This window comes from Plodia interpunctella, chromosome 19 (genome assembly GCF_027563975.2).
Source record: "Plodia interpunctella isolate USDA-ARS_2022_Savannah chromosome 19, ilPloInte3.2, whole genome shotgun sequence".
NCBI classification, from domain to species: Eukaryota; Metazoa; Arthropoda; class Insecta; order Lepidoptera; family Pyralidae; genus Plodia; species Plodia interpunctella.
Genome location: NC_071312.1, coordinates 4,874,157 through 4,894,045, shown reverse-complemented (window position 1 = coordinate 4,894,045; position 19,889 = coordinate 4,874,157). Strand labels below are relative to the sequence as shown.

The window sequence follows — 19,889 nt, the reverse complement described above, 5'->3', positions numbered from 1 at the left end:
ATGTAAATTTAATATATTTACTGTTGGTTTACAGCTAAATATGTCAGTGTAACGTGGGCCATGTCATGTGATAAAGTGTTAGTTAATTTGAAAAAAAATTATCAACAAGAAAACACTGAATGTTTACGAAATCATAAACTTTACGAAAAAAATCTATTGTGGTGGTAAATAACAACACATTTCGATTGTTTTAAAATGTATATCATAAAACTGTCAGAAGTCAATTTCACAATTTCGCACAATAAATCCGCTGAAAATATATGGTAATTAATTAAGATTTTCAATTTTAATAACATCTGTATAACTTGTACATTATTGTCTCCCTGTAAAATGCCTTATTATATCTCTTGGCAAAATGCAATATCCATTTTATTGTACATAATCTGCCTGCGGAAGAATGACTAATCTTATTTTGTAGACAATAAAATATGTTTAAACAGCCTATTTTGTCAACGCTTGTACCTGTTCTTGTACATAGGAGCGTCATTTCACCAATATAATCTGTATCCATTACAGACGAGACAGGCTCGTAATTGTTTGTGTCTTCGCTAGCCCTGAGGCCGGGCACACTCATATTCCCGTAAACGAATGGCACACGCATTTAATATTAACTAGTTTGATCGGAAAAGTTACCTAATTCTGAAATTTCAGTTGAGATTCATAGGATTTCATAAGTATTCTAGAAAATCGATCAACGTTGCTAACAACTGTTTTCAAGTTTTTGAAAATTTAGTTAAACATTTATATAAATGATTTTCAGTTATGGTCGAAGTTATGTGAATGTTTTGATGTATAAATTGTTTTTAAAACTCTGTTTCAAAGCCAATTATAGCAATCAAAGATAAATACTATCTACATCAATAGTTGTTAACATCGGGACGAGATATCTATGAAGGAAAAGTGCACCGTTTATACTTTCTAAGCCATGCCTGCATCTAGTGGCCTACATACGAATTAAGAAACAATTTGTACATCATAAAATTCCAAAGATAACCCATACCACTAATTTGTTCCCTTTGGACGGGGATAAACAAAGCGTATCGCTATAGCACAAACTAATAAAGTAACAGACACCGCGCGCGTCGATTAAACACGTATAATTTAGCTAAAAACTACCAACATTTACATACAGTGCAAAGTTCAAAAGTTTAGTCAATTTTCCAGTATACGACTATTCATAATCATTTTACCTATATGGAGCTTTTCCTCTATACCTACCTTACCTAGTTGTTTTCGCTCATAAAAGATGAATGAAAATAATCTTTATTTCGTTTTGATGAAGTTATCAATATTGAGATGTAAAGAAAGAAAGAAGTCAATTGTATTTCTGTTTCTCATTATTTTGTAGCCAAAGCCTCTAATTGACACTATCTGCCTTTATGGTCTGCATCGAACCCTTTAATTAACAGAAATCGTAAAGGAAAGGGCAGAGAAACAATCAAAAACACATTCTTCGGAGCTGGAGGAAATTAAGTCGGTCATAATATAAAAATGTTGTTCATAGGTTTTATAAAATGGAATAAAATTACAATAGGTAGATAGATACCTAAGCAAGCATTGGCCGATTGAAGAGAGCTTAAACCAGTAGAGGTTTCTATATTTAAATTTTTCCTTTTAAATCTAAATTTAATCTCCTGTACACTTTGCTTGGCTAGAAATCAGGGTTTTTAACACTTGCAACCGGCTTTTCCATTTAAACCCCTGGTAAACCAGTTTACATAAAAGTACCTAATGCTTAAATCACGCATAATTAAAATAGTAAAATGTTATTTCATTTTTGTTTTTTTCAATGGTTTTTTGATCAAGAACATCGTTGAACCAACGATACTGAATGAATATAATGATTTCACGTTACCAACCTAACCGGCTCCCACCTGCACATTGAGAAAATACTGAAAGTGGTCTACGCAATTAGTGCTACCGGAAGATAAGACTAACATATTCTCGCGTGTTGTTCGAATATCTTGATTAGCAGTGGTCTATTTATCATAAATAGCGGTTGTGAATAAGCCAGGTGTTATTGGTTAGCATCGGGAGTACCAGGGCCGCAGACATGGCGAGGAGTAGCGGAGCATGTAATAGGTACAGCTTCCGCGAGGGTGTGCCGCCATTGTGTCGGCGCGCGCAGCTCGTGCGTGACTGTCACTTCGTCGCATCGCCTTCGCGGAAACTTCTTGAACCGCAAAACTGCTTTGTGCCAGAGCAAATGAAAAAAAACACAAGACAAGACACCGCGCCGGCTTGCAAAGTTCAATATCCTTGTTGGTTATGAAATTTTATTTATTCAATTGTACAAGTTTGTACAGATACTACTCTGATAATCCCAAGGATTTAAGCAGATGGCTAACATAGAAATGATATTCGGAGACAGGTTCGATCCACAGGCAAATTGGAAAGGATACCTCTGGCGCAAATGTACCACAAACAATGAACAACAGATCAACATAATAGGTTATCAACGTAGTAGGTTTTACAAAGAAATCAGGATGAATGAATCACTAGACTGTATATATATATATATATATATATATATATATAATCTTAACCACACTTTAGCTAATAATACTTATATGTAACATATGAACTTCGCTTCATCATCATCTATCATGCTCGTAAAAATTCTGCTACCTCAACTGCATTATCACTTCTAGTTTCGTATATAGACACAGAATGATTCATATGGGATTATGCTGTCTGGCATTATATTGAAATCAAATCCATGAAGGCAGACGTGCAGTGTGCAGTTACTGCGTGGTTAATAGGATCACCGCGGCTCAGGGTAAAGGGATCCGTTCCGGGAAGCCCTGCGCGTGCGCTCGCTAATTCAACCGACGGTATCGGGTATAATCATTTCAACCCACAGTTTTAACCCTTCCGATCTGTTATCTGTGTCTATATAGGTAGGTATATTTCCTTTAAAACGGACACAAGTTTTAAAATAGCATAATACCTAATAATAAATACTTTCTGTCCGCTTGTTTCCAAAAATGTCAGCATTTATGTTTTGAAGAAAAAATATCGTTTTTTTTGTGTTGTCCGTGCCTCAAAAGTAAAAAACCAGAACCCTTAAAGAATTATATAGCAACGTAGTTGCCCATCTGATCCAACTATGAAGCCTATATCTTTTTATAGGTATTAGAAAGTACAACCAAGTAACCAAGTATACCTGTGTAATCATATAAAAGCACTGACATGCTTTATGACCTATTTTTGGTGCCTTTATGTTATTGTTACGAACCAAATAAGAACTCGATTAACATCTATTCTCGTCCGCAGCAAGCGCAAACACAAACGGCTCATTAATTTCACGATATGAAAGAATTGCAAATTCAAAACAAAATCAATTGCTGCATACGATAGCGTCCAGATAACGCTCTCATAGTAATTCTGCTCAAACACTTACAAAACACTAATTTTCTCTAGCGAAGGGTGCAATTCTATTGTTTGTTTGTGCGCCATTGCACGAGACGCGACTAAGCGAGTCGAAGTATCAAAAAGTCTGTTGCAGTCCAACTGCTTTTTGAATCGGCAACTTTTTATTTATAATCTAAGCACGTGCTATAGGAAAAATAACATAAACTATGAAGATTATGTTATTGACGTATATGTATGTATTGACGGAGGGAATCACGACGACATCATAGAATGCTGGCAATAATGATGGGTTTAAGAAGTTAATTGATGACAAAGAAAAACAAATGGCTTCAACTAGCCATAGAAACTCCTAAAATCGTACCTGAATAAAGAAGATAGCCTTAGCTAATCATGTATACAATACTGTTGTAGGAGACGACAGTAAATAAAAGCTAGGTACCACAATACACTGAAAATCGCCAATTGCTCGAAATGTGGCTCGTCTGTTAAACCAAAGGAAACTACAGAACCTATTGTAAGCATTTCGAAATTGTTATGACTTGGAGACACCTGGAACTACAGTTTAAAAGGACCCACAACAAAGCACAATGCACAAAGTTTCAACGCCAATTATGTACTTGCCAGGACACAACATAAACATTGCCCAATAATTCCAAATTTGAGCAAATGTAACATTTGAGCGTAAACACAGTCGTTTACCTTAATTGGAAGAGCCAAGGCAAATGCGCCAGCGCCGCCTACGAGGTGATGGAATAAATCTGGACCAGCCTACACGTCCAATTAACTCAAATGACGTAGGTATACTATAATATAGATATAGATATAACTATAAGACTAAAGGCTAGACCACACCGGTAAAAGTTGATGTTGATGATGAAATGAGCACCACTACATAGGCACCTGAGATAAATGAAACATCTCATCAATATTCTCAGTTTCAGTAAATTTCCTTTAATGTTTCGAGCGACGAGGACGTATCTTCCAAGTTATGTTAATTATTGCAAGAATTTTACAACTTTGTCCAATTGAATTAAATAAACATCTAGATGTCAAAGCATCTGCCCAACAGGATATCTGCCCACAAGAAAATGAAAAAAAAAATCTTTACTTTTAAAATTAAACTTTTGTAAATATACCTTAGTAGGTATAATGCGATCATGTTTACAATAGTGTACTTAGATACAATTTAAACGCTTTCTTCAAAAATTTTAACATGGAGAAAATTTATTGTTCTTACATTTAACTTGAGCATTCAAATAAAACCTATCAAATTTTAATGCTGGTGATAAAATTTGCCTCACAACCAAATCCCATAAAGGGGTAGTTTGATTAATATAGGCTAGCCGTGTCTTAATATCCGTCTATTTAATACCATTAAAGTGTGATCAATCCTTGCTTATCAACGCTTTGTGTTGTAAGAGAATCACAAACTGACAATCCCTTCCGGTCCGGTTGTTGGTGAAATAACATGCGAACATGCGCTAATCTCTTAAACAGATTTGAAGAATGAAGCTGAAATAAGAACATAAAGCTATCCAGAATCCTGACGTTCACAGCTAATTATAGTATTTTGCCAAAACCAATTATTACTACAGTAGGTCTGTTCTAACGCCGTCCGGCATTGTCATCTCACTTTGATAAAATACCTATTATTTTTGCATTTTTCCCTTATTATCCATTTCAGCTACATCCTACAGACATTGCGGCAGTCGCTCCCCGTTTGATTTTCTATTTCAATAAATGCAGTTATAAGACAGCATTTGATTTAGTAAGTAAAAGTACTAAAGTATATGAAGGTGATTGCGGAAAACCAAAATTCAACAAAACTGTACATTCGATTTCAGATGGATATCGTATCGTATGGGACTTTGTCCTACTGGTTTTAGGAAGGTACCCACCTACCTAAAACCTGTAGAAAAATGGATAGAACTTACTTTGATATGGAGCTTTTGGAGTCCTCCGGCAACCCGACAAAAATAAGTGTAGATGACATTGGAAACACTGCACTATATATCACTTCCTAATTTACTGTTAATTTTGTAGATCCACTATAAAAAAAACTACAAAATAATGTTACACTGACTGACTATGTCATAAGTGATAAATGTCTATGTTGTTATAAATATTGCGTGCCAGTATGTTGGGATAATATTGTATACTGCCGTTTTACTCAAGAGTTTTATGGTAAAATCGTCGTGGGCGATAATGTATGTAGGTGTCGTGTTCAGCCTCGACTCGTACTTTAGGCTGAATTATAACTTCCTTTTTGTCCTAAAACAAATATTCTAGCTCTAGTTTAGATCTCTAAGTTTATGACTTCATTTGCTTCCTATTGTGGGAGCGAGCGGCCATAAAACAATTTCGTTTTAGGTAAGTATATAAATATAAATCTTATTTTAAATAAATGGGAGGCTTTGTATGGTATTTATCAAGGCATATTATGATGGATAGGTAGTTGGTAGTTGTATGGTAATCAATTGCAGCGCGTGGCCTCCGCATTGGAATAGGACAAACAACACAACTTCATACCCTTACAGAAGCCATGACAGCTGAGAATCAACAGCATTTCCTCAGAGAGTTGACGTCAGCCAGGTGGCCGATGGTAAAACCACAGACAAATCTTCAAAATATTATTGTTTATTTTAAGTAGATTCCAGGCTTTTAGGCGTAGTACCTGGAATGCAAACGTGGAAAAAAAACATGATTAATAAAAATAGCAGACCAAATAAATTAGTACTACTACTAGCGCCATCTTTCGAAAGTAGGTAGCAAACAAGAACAGTAAACAGAAAATAATTATGGCAAAAATATGTACATCCATCCTATATTCATATATATATCGAATTTTAAATTTATACGAAAATTAGAAAATAGGATTAAATTGTAGTGTTTACAATTTGTACAAAAATTTAAAATAATTTTATAAATTTTCTGACAGCTAAAAAAAAAAAACAAAATGGTAGTTTCTGAACGATAGAAGCTTGACTTGACGGCTGTTGGCCGAGCGTAGTGAACTTGTTATTCGCTTTGAAAGTAAATTATTTTGCGTTCTAACGTTTTATGATAATGAAAACTGTGTTAAAATCTTAACCATGTTGAGTCAAACTTCTACCGAGGCGTTGCTCTCAGCAACGTATGTAGAAAATTACTTGGATTGTGTCGAAAATCTTCCGAATGACCTGCAACGACATTTATCGCGTATGCGTGAGCTTGACGTAACATACAGAGGTAATTCATATATTTCCACTTGTTCTAAAGGTATACTTCAATATTACATAGTCCACAATACAATAAACATTATATGTAATTCATGGAACACCATTGAAAATGTTGTTTTGACATTCGTCTACATGTACATTACATATGCATACATTATACGTATGGATATAATTTTGATGTTCTGGACCAAAATAACATCATGTTTCAGTAGTCCCATCCCAATACGGTGTTCAAGCTTCACATCTTACATGTTTCACAAAAATTGGTGAAACAATAAATGCTGACAAATTTATCATAACCATCTTGACTTGCAAAATCAAAAGCTACCTATGTAATGTACAGATATATGTAACAGTCATAACATAATATGATTTACTATGATTATTCAATAAATTGAACATCAGTTCATGTAACATTTTGCTATACAAATTAGAAAATTCCTGTTTTCATATCTAGTCTTCCTAACCAATAGTCAGATCAGAAGAAATTGAATTAAAATGACAGAGCAAAAATGCTTGCTCATAAGTTAAATATCTTGTTACTGGGTGTTTAGAACTCCTTTTAGCAATATTCACACCCAACACAGGAAATAAATTGAAAATGAGATTATAATATCTATAATTTAGACCATATAGATAATTTTCTGCCTAATGGCACAACATATCTTACTATATATTTTTTTGAAGAATCAAACATAGCCCATGTTTAATAAACATACTTATTTGAATTATAATTATGAAGTTTATTTAATAAAATAGGTTTATTTTAAAAACAATAAAACCAAATCATATTTTATTCAGAAAATTGGAGTACACCAGTTCTATATTAAATTAAATGATAAATAATTATTTCAGTAAAAGCTGTTGGGTATTAATAAATTATTTTTAACAATAATCATTATTATTTTAGAATGTCTCCGTGATGCTGAAAACCACCTGACAGTTTGCATCGGGCCCAACACAGAGGAGCGCCGCCGCAGCCGAGCAGCCCTGAGACTGCAAGCAGCGTTGGTCGCTGCCAAGGAGATAGGAGATGAGAAGCTGCAAGTGGTACAACTGTTGCAAGACCTCATTGACAACAAACAGAGATCTCTAGACGGGGACAGGAAGAAACTTAGTGAGTTCTAGTTCCAAATTTTGTGTTGCTTATCTTATTAATCCTTACCTATTGACAGACAACAATTATTGTGTTATTAGTGCATTGTCTTGATACCTTGCAATCAAGGGTTTGTCATAGCCATTTTTAATTGCCACGATTCTGTCAAATCCTCTATACTCTTAATCCCTTGTAAAAGTGATCCACTAAATATTAACAAAATATGTCAACAGTATCATGCCTGGACGTGAACACAAATGGCACAGTGAAAGAAGAGCCCGCCGCGCCTTCGGAGTCACACCGGGGCGGAGACAAGGACAGCTCCCCGCTCCCCGCGCCGCACGCCGCCCCGCCGCCGCCGCCCGACCGAGGGGCGGACAAGGAGAAAGAGAAAGTAGATAAGGACAAGAGTGGAGGTATGACAATTTTATACCAAGATTTCCTTGTTTGTTTGAAATAACTTTATTGCACGTAATACAATTTAAAAAGTTAAGAAATTAGAAGTAACAACAGGCAACTGCAAACTTGTCCTATGTAGTCTCTTCCAACCAACAGGTGACCATTTTCTTGTGTTTATAAAAATCTTCCTAAATGCATAAAACAGTAAAGGCAGCAGTGGGATACATAAACAATCTATAAAAAAATGCATAAAATGTGATTCTGAAATGAAAATATGCATATATCACACACTTATACGACACTCCAGTCTTCTACTACCACTTCATAAGTAAAACCCTTGTACTTGATTTTGTTGTATATGGTTTCCTGTAATATTTATATGTACTGCACAGAAACCTATAAATAAATATAACTATTGTGTAGTTAGTATGTTCGTAATTATGATTTGTCCGATAATCAGGTGAAAGGTGGTCGAAGCGCGCGCGGCGGTCACGGACCGGCGCCGGCGCAGCCACCGACGGCGCGGACTCCAGCGAGCGCGACAGCGAGCGTCCGCAGCAAAACACGCAACAGAAGAAAGGTGAATAAATATGCATCACACATTAACTCAACAATACAATTTTATACCATAAATGAACATATAAAACCAAAGTTGATCTGAAAAAAATTACTTCCCATATTTGACCTAACCGGGGTTTGAACCTGGGACCTCTAGTGTAGCAGTCCAGCATGATGACCAACAGGCCATTCCTTTTCCTTATAAAAATTGGCTGGCAATATTTCGCTCTTCCTGAATTAGTTGTATATGTAGTGTACCCGCGGATATCGTACATAAGGTAGGTTTAGGCGGAGACCATTTTCAGCCGCCTAAACAAGGCACCGTATAAAATAAACACTTTCGGCGGCATTTTTAGCGGCATACCAGCGCTGGCACGGAATAGAACACGCGCCTATTTTTTGGCGCCAGTGACCTCAGCCAGTGTCTCTCGCTGTCCCCGCGCCTATTTAAATATTTTATATATTTGCTAAAAAATGGCGCCGAAAGTAATATTCTGTGCCTTTTTAGGCGCCGTAATTTAGGCGGCTGAAAATAGTCTCCGTCTAAACCTACCTTGAAGGTTAAAAAGCAGGCCAGTCTTATACCACAGCTGAATCGAAACTATAAGTTTTTTTTTTTGTGTCTTTACCCCGGTTTTCGGTGCGTCACACTCATGCATGCAACAAATGTAAGAAATATGTATATCCTTCCACAGGCATAGGCAAGAAGAAGAAACGCAAAGCGCGCCAAGCGGCGCAGCGCTCGGAGACCCCGCCGGAGGAAGCGGACGCCATCGACCCCGACGAGCCCCGCTACTGCCTCTGCGACCAGATCTCCTTCGGCGAGATGATCCTCTGCGACAACGACCTCTGCCCCATCGAGTGGTTCCACTTCTCCTGCGTCTCGCTCACCACCAAACCCAAAGGCAAGTGGTTCTGTCCCAAGTGCCGCGGAGACAGACCCAACGTAATGAAACCTAAAGGTCAATTCCTCAAAGAGCTGGAACGGTATAACAGGGAAAAGGAAGAGAAGGCATAGTGTCTGTTGTCGATGAGAGGATGTAAATGAGAATGAATTCTATGAGCTCCCCAGCAATAAAGTTGGTATTTTGAAAATGATGATTTCTCATGTCCAGAGCAATTTTCCAGATTTTCTTATAGACTTGGATGATATATCGAACAAAGCTACAGATACAACTTTTCCAAATTCATTTATCTTTGAAATCAAAGATGTTTACTTTCATTAAATGTAATTAGCTAGAATCTCTCCTTATGAATTAAATATGCATAAATTCATTACATAAAAAACAAGTGGTTAATATTGTGAGAAACATAAAATACAAGATACACAACAGCCTAGTGCAATCATAGCTGACTTCAAGCTGGTTTTTAGCCAGATTGGGAGAAATAACAGAAGGTTTTTCGACTCTAGTCCAATGCTGGTCTCACTAGAGAAGAAAAAGTAATGACAAAGTTGTACAGGATAATATTTAAGTTAAATGATGCATTCTCATTAAAATCCAAGAGCAGACACAGTCCGCCTACACTTTGAGAGTATTATTGTTTCAAATGTGATTTAAATTTGTGAAAATTTGTATGCTACGAGTGACAACATGCAAGTACATAAATGAAAATAAATTATTTAGAAGAATCTCTATGTTGAAAATTTTATCGGTGTGAAATGGGACATTTTTATTAAACTATTGAATTTTAATAACAGTGTTCTGACTAAACAGATGTTGTATATATAATTGTATTTTCTAATTATTGTGGATTTAACGCAGTCCTGCATTTTGACAACTTCAATTGTACAATACCGGTTTTATATTATCATACATATTGAACTTCAAAAAAGAATATTCCTCTCTATCAGAAATTCCATACAATTTTTTAAGTGATGTGGAAATTAGAAATCCTTTACATGTTTTTTTCCTTTACAAACTTGTCAAATCTTTATAAACTCACTTTCCGAAGCTCAATGTGTACTGTTCTGATGTTAGGAATGATGGTTGTATTGTAATAGTTGTTGCCAGAAGCGAAGCGACTACGCACATTCATGCAGCAAGCACCCTACAATGTGATACTCGTTTTATTCATAATTTAAATTGATGTAAATAATGTAAGGCGAATTAAATGCGCGTAGTCTGCTCTCCCGTTGGATTCGTTTGTATTGATAAGTTTAATATAAGTTTTAAGAATGACATGATGAATTTTATTTACAAACTAAGCCCCATAAAAATGCTTTAAATATCTCTCTTTTTTGGTTAGTAGTAAAAAGAGAATGAAATTGAAACTGTCAATATTATTTTAGACTATCGATATTCTCCTACCAATAGTATTGCTAGCTCATCCTGAAATATTAAAGCTACCTATTGCTTTCAATTTCAAAATTTAACTTTTTTTACCATAGCGATACCAAATATGCTCAAGATAAGTTGATGAACCTTACTACCTACTTACCTAGTCTATGCGGCAACAATAGAACAGTAGCGCCTTTTTATTATTTTATTTATCCTTAGGTATAATGGTCTATAGAGATCCAACGACTCTGAAATGAAACAACCTCTTATTTATTTCACTTTATTAAGTACATGAATTATACACAATTCTAACTACTATTAGTAACCATGCAGAATATTATCTACTCTTAAGTCGTACAAATATATTCAAGTCTCAATTTAAAATGTTATATTCTATTATGCTTGATAAATTTCTGGATAATACGATATAAATGCAACGATTCTTGTATTTCTATAATCAATTATTACTGTTTAAAAATATTGCAATGGCTTAAACTTTCGACTAGATTATTATTATCAATAATATAATTATTCTCTATATTGCAAGTATACGCAGAATCAACTACTTTATATGAAACCCATAAAATACAATATAGTACCATTTGTCTAAATAATTCACTAAACTATAGTAATAAGATCATTGTCTGAACTTGCGTTCAAAATGGTAAAACCCACAACACAATCTTGTAACCTTGATCCAAATTAATATTCACTCTGAATGTAGAAAATATTACAATTTTCCCAGAAATAAACATTTGAATTGGCTACATCTGCCTTTGCGCAGTTCGATATTAAAAACCGATTACTTCACACTTCACTAAATAGCACACACAACACAACTTAAAAATTAAATACGGCAAGACAAGATAATACTTGTATCAGACAAAAATATCGGCTGATATTTTTATCGCTCCCTAAATAATATTTTGTGACAAAACAATAATATGACACTAATTTGAACACAAAACCTAATCATACTAAAATAACATTTGTTTATCTCATGTAATATAATTATGGTAATAAAATAAGAAGATATGAATAATATCTAAACAGGAGATTTGTTCATCATTTTCTAAAATGGCAAACGAGGTTAGACCGCAATGAAGGCGCAGCACTTGCGTCTATTTCACATGGTCGCATAATACTACTATATCTCTACTAATCTAAATTCGCAACCAAGCAAATTGAGCACCTAGTGTTGCTGTAGCATAGCATGGACGCGTATTGTCAATCCTATATAAGTTCTTCAGTATATTAAGCCAATACTTAGGTCCCTCATTTTTTAACATCAATTTATCTAAAAAAGGCAGCAAATACACAAATAGGCAAACTTACACAATATGATTTCATTTTGAATCCCTTCTGAATTCGTGTAATCAACAAGTTACAATAGGCCGAAAATGAAAATGAATAGACCGATGTTTTCTACACATACCATCTATTACCAAAAAAATTCTTTGTTTAGACCCAGAATATTTATTTTTCGTTTTGTCTCGTTTTTTTAATTTTAATGTCAAGCATTGAAAAGAGAGAAACGTTTAGTTATTGTTCCGAGAGAGAAAAGAACAAACTTCTTTTATTTTATGAATAATATGGATATTGTTTCAATTTTAGGGTATAGCAAAGATATTGCATGTTATTTTTTTTACAGAACCTAGAATTAATTCTGACAGCTTTATGGGTATTACAATGATATTATAATAATATTATTATGGACAACTCTTGTATGCCTGTATCATAGGTCCAATGGACACAAACATAGAAACGGGGATAACACACCAAGAACCGCATACTTAATGTGAATCGAACCCAGGACTTCCAAGTAGCGGACGGTTGTGGTGTCCACTTCATGGAGATCCGTGAGGCGTGTGGACCCTTGAATAGGTCCACTCCATATACTCCCGTGGATCTCTCCGTGGATGTCGCAAGAAGCGACTAAGGGACACATAGCATAGACAGCTGATAGGCAACAATAGCATTGCCAAAAAGGGTTGACGTCAAGGCAGTAAAGTAGTAAAATCACAGTCGAATCTTCAAAATTTCAAGGTTATTTTTCGCTGACCCCGAGCTTCGCGGCGTCACAGCCTCGAATGTAACCGAGGACATGTAGCGATGAGTTAGACCCAAACCCCATGAGGGTTCTTGTTGGTGGGAGCGGCGTTCTCAAGCTGACGCGGCGACCCGATGATGCGCCGCGCGCTGCCCGCTTTGCATAACCCTGAAATATACAAGATTTTACACCGAGAAAAGGAAGAATGATCTGACGAGTGCTTAAGTTAAAAACGCGAGTTGAGAATCGTTCCATTCGATTGGTACATAGTCCTATGATAATAATAATTTAAAAATTTATAATAAATACAATAAATGATGTTCAGTATGATATGTATTACATCGATTTACAAATAAAATGGTTACCGTCGTGAATTTTAGCATGATTGATTCCCATTTTCAATATTTTTTTTGTAGTTATGTAGGTTGAAAGATTTACTCAATAAATGTAAAAAAAATAACATAAATGCAATGGTTAAACTAACTGTAACATTCTCTTAATGAATCCTAAAAAATATGTAATATAAATACCGTCTAATGGGTGCCTCAGTTCGTCCACACTGCCGGTCAAACTCTGAAGGTTCGCTTCCTTCATCTCCTGCACCAACCTCTCCACTTGACGCTTCTTCTCCATTATAGCATCTTCCAACACTCCCACCTATAAAATTAATAGATTATGGACCTCTTCACCACTTTCGGATAAAATATCATATTGCAAAATAACTAACCGCTAGATAAATCTGTTTGATGTGATTGTCCAGTTAACCCTATCGAATACTTGTGAAACACAATTTGGAACACTATCTGTTCGATATGATACATATAAACTATCAGATACATATCAGCTAGTGGTGAAACAGGTCCTTACCATCTTATTCATAAACAAATTAAAGCATACTTTACGCTAAAGTATATTTTAAGTTTTTATGAAAGAAGGTTACAACTGACGACGACCTCGGTGGCGCAGTGGTAAAGTGCTTCCAGAGCACCGAGAGGTCCCGGGTTCGATCCCCGCTCGTGTCATGATGGAAACGATCTTTTTCTGATAGCCCCGGGTCTTCGATGTTTACGGGGCAATTGTTATAAAATATAGTATTGTTGAGTTGGTATCCCATAACACAAGTCTCAAACTTACTTTGGGGCTAACTCAATCTGTGTGATCTGTCCTAATATATTAATTTATTTTATTTATTTACATTCATTATTCATTCTGTGATTTTGGTTTGGTGATTCTGTGTTGCTTTTATCGTATAAGGATTTTACAGCTATCACTATTTGATTTATATATAACAAACATAGGTTTCAAGAAGATTGTTCGAGTCGATAGAGCGAAGAGGTAACATGAAGGGAAACAAACAAACTTACTTTCGCATTCATAATATTAGTTAGCATTAGTACCTCTCGCTTGAGATTCTCCGCAGTGAGGTGGTTGATCTCGGTGGCGTGCTTGGCTTGCTGGATCTGACTCTGCAGGTTTTCCATCTCTGCTAACATTGATCTCTCCAGTGCTTGCCTGCAAACATATTCATAATTTAGTTTGTCTTTTATGAAATGTTAAGGAACATTTAAATAAATAAATAAAATATATTTATTTTTCCCTCGTAATAAACAAGATAGTCTTGATTGCACATAATAAGCTTCTTCTTCTTCATAGCGTGTCGACTCTTTAATTGCTCTATTTTAAAATTTAAATAAATCAAAATTCCAACTCTCAACAACTCGATGGACAAAAACACAGAAAAAACAGGTACAACACACCCAGAATAGCAGTATTTGCCCATGCTAGGAATCGAACCCAGGACGTCCAACAAACAACACACAACTACGCCACGGAGATAATCGAATCACCTGTTTTCCTGCTGCCTGCTGTTAATAACCCTCTGCTCGTTGTGTATCTCCTCCATCAGCTTGCGGATCTTGTTCCTGCACTGCAGCAGCTCCGTCTCGCAGTTGGCCAGCTTCGATCTCACCAGAACTATCTCCGATTTTATTGTCTTCTCGTTCTGTTTCACTAGCTCGCTCTCTTCCTCTATGTAGGTTAGGGCTTGCACCTGTTCGGATGTCATTTGATATTTTATAGATTTTGTAAGATTGGCAGCGCGTATGTAAACAGACATATCAATGCCCCGCAAAAACACAAGATTCAAAACATTTCAATTGGCTTATTATTTGGAAGTAAATAAATATAGAACTTCGGTAGTAATTGACAATAATTAGATTGATGTGATGTTGGCTGTACCTACATAAATTTTAACACTTTTGTTTTTACACAATAAATAGAAAAATGACTAGTTACTTGTTCCGTGCTGATGCGCAGCTGGTTGTCGGCGGAGCTGATCTGTTGCTGCAGCAGCTCCACCTGGCGCTCCTGCTCGCGACCCTTGTTCTCCCAGTACCCAATCTCAGCATCGTACTGAAAATTATTATTTATTTAATAATAGACTTTTTGCAGCTGATGCGTCTATATCACGCAGCGTTCTTTCTTATCGAGTGTGTAACTAACACTGGACATTACTTTTTCTATTATTCTCACAATATCTCCCTGTGAAAGTCGGGTTTGCCCCTTCTTCCAGAACCGGGCGGGAACAGCATGGCTGCAGGCATTAAAATCGAAATATAAAAATAATTACCTTAATAAGATCGACTTGCTGGCTAGACAGCTTCTCCCGCTGGTAGTTGACCAGAGACACGAGCTCCCGGTACTGGGTGTTGTAGCTGACAGCCTCCGGGCTCCTCGCGTCCTCGTCGGGCGGGCCGGCCGGGGACAGGCGCGCGCGCTGCGGGGCCTTGCTGTGCGGCTGGGAGGGGGGCGGCGGCGAACGGTACGGCGGAGGCGGCTCCCTGCACCAGTTTTGTTTTATTTCATTTATTTACTAACGACCTGGCCCTACTTCGCACTTGGACATTTATGTATGTATAAACCTTCCGGAATAAATTATCTAAATAATAATAAAAACTGCTAAATAATAGACTTAACTTCTAAATAACTAGACGAAACTTAGAAACAGACAGACGGGGAGGGCGACTTTGTTTTATATTATGTAGTGATTTTGTTCACCATTGGCTATTACAATATGACATCAATACAGTCTTGCTTAATTATTAGACTAAATTGTGCCTTTTAAGGTCGACACTATGACACTACACACACAAATTTTAAACAATTAGAAAAGTCAATTTTATTTACATGTGTGCAAACAACCAAACTTTACTTGTTTCAAGTCTTGACTAGTTCTAACCTGTAAGAGTAGTGTGTAAAGATGTGATACTCTATGTATGTAAATTTGAACAACAAGAACTTACCTATACGGAGGAACATCTTTCATCACAGTATTATCAGATTCAGGAGTTTTCGACTGCTGAACCCCTTTGACGACTCCCACTGGGTTCCCAGGGGACGTATTTATATTGTTATATGTTGGGGTGGTGTTCATTCGGTTGGGAGAGTTCTGACTCTCTAGTATATTTGGGTTTGAAGCATTATGGCCACTGAAATTATCATTTATTTTATAGCGCCCTTTCCAACTTCACTCAGATAAAAACATAATAAATTATACACCTAAACCTGCCTCAGGATTCACACCAAATAAAAATATGTCTGCAGTAGCTTTTCGGGTTCATTGTGAACAGACAGAGAGAAGAGGCAGAGGACTTTGTTTTATAATATGTTCCACTACTGGGCAAAGTTAAAATTATTAAAATAAATTATTGTATTATGTACTTATATTATCAAATAATTCTCTAAAAATAATTTGAGAGAACTTTAACTAAGAAATGGCCCCAGGATATGAAGATGACACTGGTGTCAAATGAATGAATAATAAAAAATAATTATAGGTACTATAATAACATTTCACAACATCCATACATTTTGTCTAGAGAAAAAACTTGTTTATACACCATTGAATATAACCAACATTTATCTCTCAACAAGATAAATAACACATTTAATTTGACCATTTCATCAAACTGACTAACCACTTCACCACATAAAAAAGTGCAAATGAAGATGTAAAAGATAACATTCCTATTAACCTCAAAAGCTTAATGGGAATTCACATTAGAAAGTATGTATAGATAAATGTAGACCTCTATTATGTAATCCAAAGAAATGCTTGCAAAGTTTGATTCACAGCCAATTTTATAATTTTGAGACAAAACATGTCTGACTTTGACCTAAATCAGAGTATTTCTTTTTCTTTTATCTTGATGTTGATATCTTAATATTATTGGATGAAATATTACAAACAGGTATATTTTGTAATTGTTTTATATAAGTTTCTTAAATTGAAGATGATTATTACTTATTGTATTACAATAAATTGCAACATGAATATTGTTATCATATGTCTAATGATAATTAGACATATGTCATAAAACTAATTAGAAATATGATAAAAAGGAAAGATAGTCCATGATTTAAATATTGCTTGAAGGTTTAAATTAGTAATGTAGGTGTAATTTAGCAAAAATATGAATATGCAATATATGTATATGAATGGAAAAGGAAAAAGAAGAAATACTAACCTGCAATTTGCCACTGGGGATCTAGAGTTATTTGAGACCGGCTGTGGCTTTTGTGTATTACCAGAGTCTGATCTCCTTAATATGAACTGTATATCATTTGAATATTCACCCCATTTCATTAGTATCTAAAACAAATAAATCATATTAATAAATTATATTTAAAAAACAATTATTACGCGCTTTAAAAAATTATTTACCTTCAGTGGATACTCTTGAGGGGCTAAAAGACGTTCATTATTTCGCCACCGCTCTATCAGCGTGAATCTGCCCACTTTGCCCGTGGCATGGGCTAAAGCAAAAACTACATCCTGGAAAACATGGTTATCATAAACATTCCGCAGTAAGGACTAAAGAGAAATCTAATTGGTATTTCACACGCTTCATTATGTAGACCAAGCAAAAGAATTTCTATACTGACCTGACAAGTAGTGGTCTCTGTGACCCCACAAACAATCCTTTGTATTCCTTCAACCCAGACCTTCAACTCCATTAATTTCAGCGGATTCACTCACTTCAAATCACACATATGCCTACGACATCATTGCAAAAGTTACTTAACCAGCCTGAGACTTTTTTCTCACACAAAAAGAGCTAAAATACGATACAAACATACCAAATACACAAAAGAAAATTATGTGCCAAAGTGGAGAATGACAAATTTTCGTCGTTCAGAAATCTACCATTTTTGACGCCTTGACAGTGACATAATGATGACAGCTGCAAATCAGCCAACTTTTACCCCTGTTGTAAATAATAGTCTGGAAAAAGAAGTTGCAAGGTTTATTTTTTAAGCAGTCCCCGGGCTTTGTATTTGCACTACCTACCTAAATAGTATGCAGGAACAACGTGGGAACATGCTCAAATAAAAGAGACAATTTGGTATAAATTCGTAGAAGTTCCTTAAAATCTATTAATACTGGCACTTTACGATAAACAGTAAAACTATTAGGAAAGGAAATTACATTTTTTGACTTGGTTCATCAAAAAGTAGACACATTGGACCAACATTGGACTGGGCGTAACATCAATTCGTCTTTTTTCAGAAACATCTCATTAAAACCTACATTTAGCGGTATATTATGGCTCAGCCTGCAGATGATGATGAAGAGGTATGAGATAATAAAGCTTTACTTCTACTATAGCATATTTTCGAAGAAATTTTTAACTATTTACGGTATTTTTATTTCTTCTAGGATTTAGTATTCAACGTAGAAGATATACAAAAAATCATCCGTGATAACATCGAGCTTTGTCTCGGCGGAAACACATATAGCCATTCCCGTACGCCACAATGGATTGCTATCATCACAGATAAAACTATGTCCAGAATTCATAAACTAAACAAGCCATTCAAATATATTCGTAAGTCATCAGTTTCCAGATAAAACTGTGTTGGCACCTATAAACTGTAAAATTGACAGCATTAAAATCCTCATTAAAGACAATGATTAAAGATGCTGTAGCGGCAGATTGCTGATATAAGTAGACAATAGAGTGTAGACGCTTTTACAGTTTTTAAAGTAGATGTTTATATCATTACTCCATGGTATTGCTACTTCCGTCATACCATGCATGTTTTCCGGTTCCGTCATTCATATTTTCAACTCGTAAAAACTTATGAATAATAATATTATGCAAAGTATTTATATACTATACGCCTAGCAGTCTGCAGTACTCACTGCTCAATCAGAGCGTGAGCGGGCAGCGCTTATGCTAAGCACAAGTCATTATCGTATCGTATCCTGTGTTTAAATAGTAGTCCTTATTGAAACTGCCATAAGCGCTACTGTTGAAAAACCATTGAGACACTTTTTAGATCTTAACGTTAGCAGGAGACTAGGTATTTCAGCCATTTATTTTAAATTATTTCGAGCTTTTCAACTATGCAAAGAGTCTTATCACGGGTTACTTATAGACTGGCCTTTGAGTGATCACAGTACATTTTCTACTTTTACACTGTAACGAAAGTCCTTGACTCGAGAGCTCTTAGTCTATAATATTAGCCATATTCTTGCCCTAGTTCGGATTATAATAACTCAGAAGAACGGGACGGGCCTGCACACAGCCGCGGCGTATTACTGGGACATTGCAACGGACGCCACCTGCACTGTTCGCTGGGAAAATAAGTTTATGTATTGCATCGTCAGCGTATGGGGTTTGGCGTTACAGATTTAATTAGGTTAATTTCATTATGAATTAAATATTTATCATAATAAATATCTCTTTAATTTCATAAATTAATTATGCGTACATACCACAATAAATTGGCTTGCTTGTACAGTAATATAGGCAATTTTTGGGCCCTTGCTATATTGCGCTGGCCAATTTTCATGGTGACGAAGATACCGATGGTGCCTTAAACTAGTCCCAGTACTAATAGTGTATTAC

At 35.7% G+C, this 19,889-nt stretch overlaps 4 protein-coding genes across 11 annotated transcripts in view; 2 read left to right on the top strand and 2 right to left on the bottom strand.

Annotated features, from left to right (window-relative positions):
* Positions 1–5,532, bottom strand: part of Jupiter (jupiter) — a 130,370-nt gene extending 124,838 nt beyond the window's left edge. For 3 of the 8 annotated variants that reach the window (XM_053759531.1, XM_053759532.1, XM_053759536.1), the window contains exon 1: positions 5,310–5,523. In XM_053759531.1, coding sequence (XP_053615506.1) covers positions 5,310–5,368 — 59 coding nt within the window. In that variant the 5' untranslated portion in view covers positions 5,369–5,523. Of the gene's footprint in view, positions 1–5,309 lie in introns of all 8 variants that reach the window. The other 5 variants (XM_053759541.1, XM_053759534.1, XM_053759537.2 and 2 more) reach the window with 5 other exon arrangements.
* Positions 5,533–6,349: 817 nt separating this feature from the next.
* Positions 6,350–10,826, top strand: LOC128678196 (uncharacterized protein). Its single transcript, XM_053759581.2, has 5 exons — positions 6,350–6,603; positions 7,504–7,710; positions 7,923–8,105; positions 8,549–8,668; positions 9,342–10,826. The coding sequence occupies exons 1-5, from the start codon at positions 6,468–6,470 to the stop codon at positions 9,662–9,664; spliced, it is 969 nt and encodes a 322-aa protein (XP_053615556.1). The 5' UTR covers positions 6,350–6,467; the 3' UTR covers positions 9,665–10,826.
* A 365-nt stretch (positions 10,827–11,191) lies between these two features.
* RASSF8 (Ras association domain family member 8) lies at positions 11,192–18,164 on the bottom strand. Its single transcript, XM_053759580.2, has 10 exons — positions 17,920–18,164; positions 17,699–17,809; positions 17,502–17,626; positions 16,278–16,463; positions 15,605–15,815; positions 15,271–15,387; positions 14,823–15,025; positions 14,373–14,487; positions 13,506–13,632; positions 11,192–13,143 (listed from the first exon to the last, which is right to left on the bottom strand). Exons 1-10 carry the CDS (start codon positions 17,989–17,991, stop codon positions 13,043–13,045), a joined length of 1,368 nt encoding a protein of 455 aa, XP_053615555.1. The 5' UTR covers positions 17,992–18,164; the 3' UTR covers positions 11,192–13,042.
* A 194-nt stretch (positions 18,165–18,358) lies between these two features.
* Positions 18,359–19,718, top strand: LOC128678158 (dynein light chain Tctex-type 1-like). The gene is made up of 3 exons (XM_053759505.2): positions 18,359–18,610; positions 18,695–18,863; positions 19,522–19,718. Exons 1-3 carry the CDS (start codon positions 18,581–18,583, stop codon positions 19,674–19,676), a joined length of 354 nt encoding a protein of 117 aa, XP_053615480.1. The 5' UTR covers positions 18,359–18,580; the 3' UTR covers positions 19,677–19,718.
* Positions 19,719–19,889: the final 171 nt, after the last annotated feature.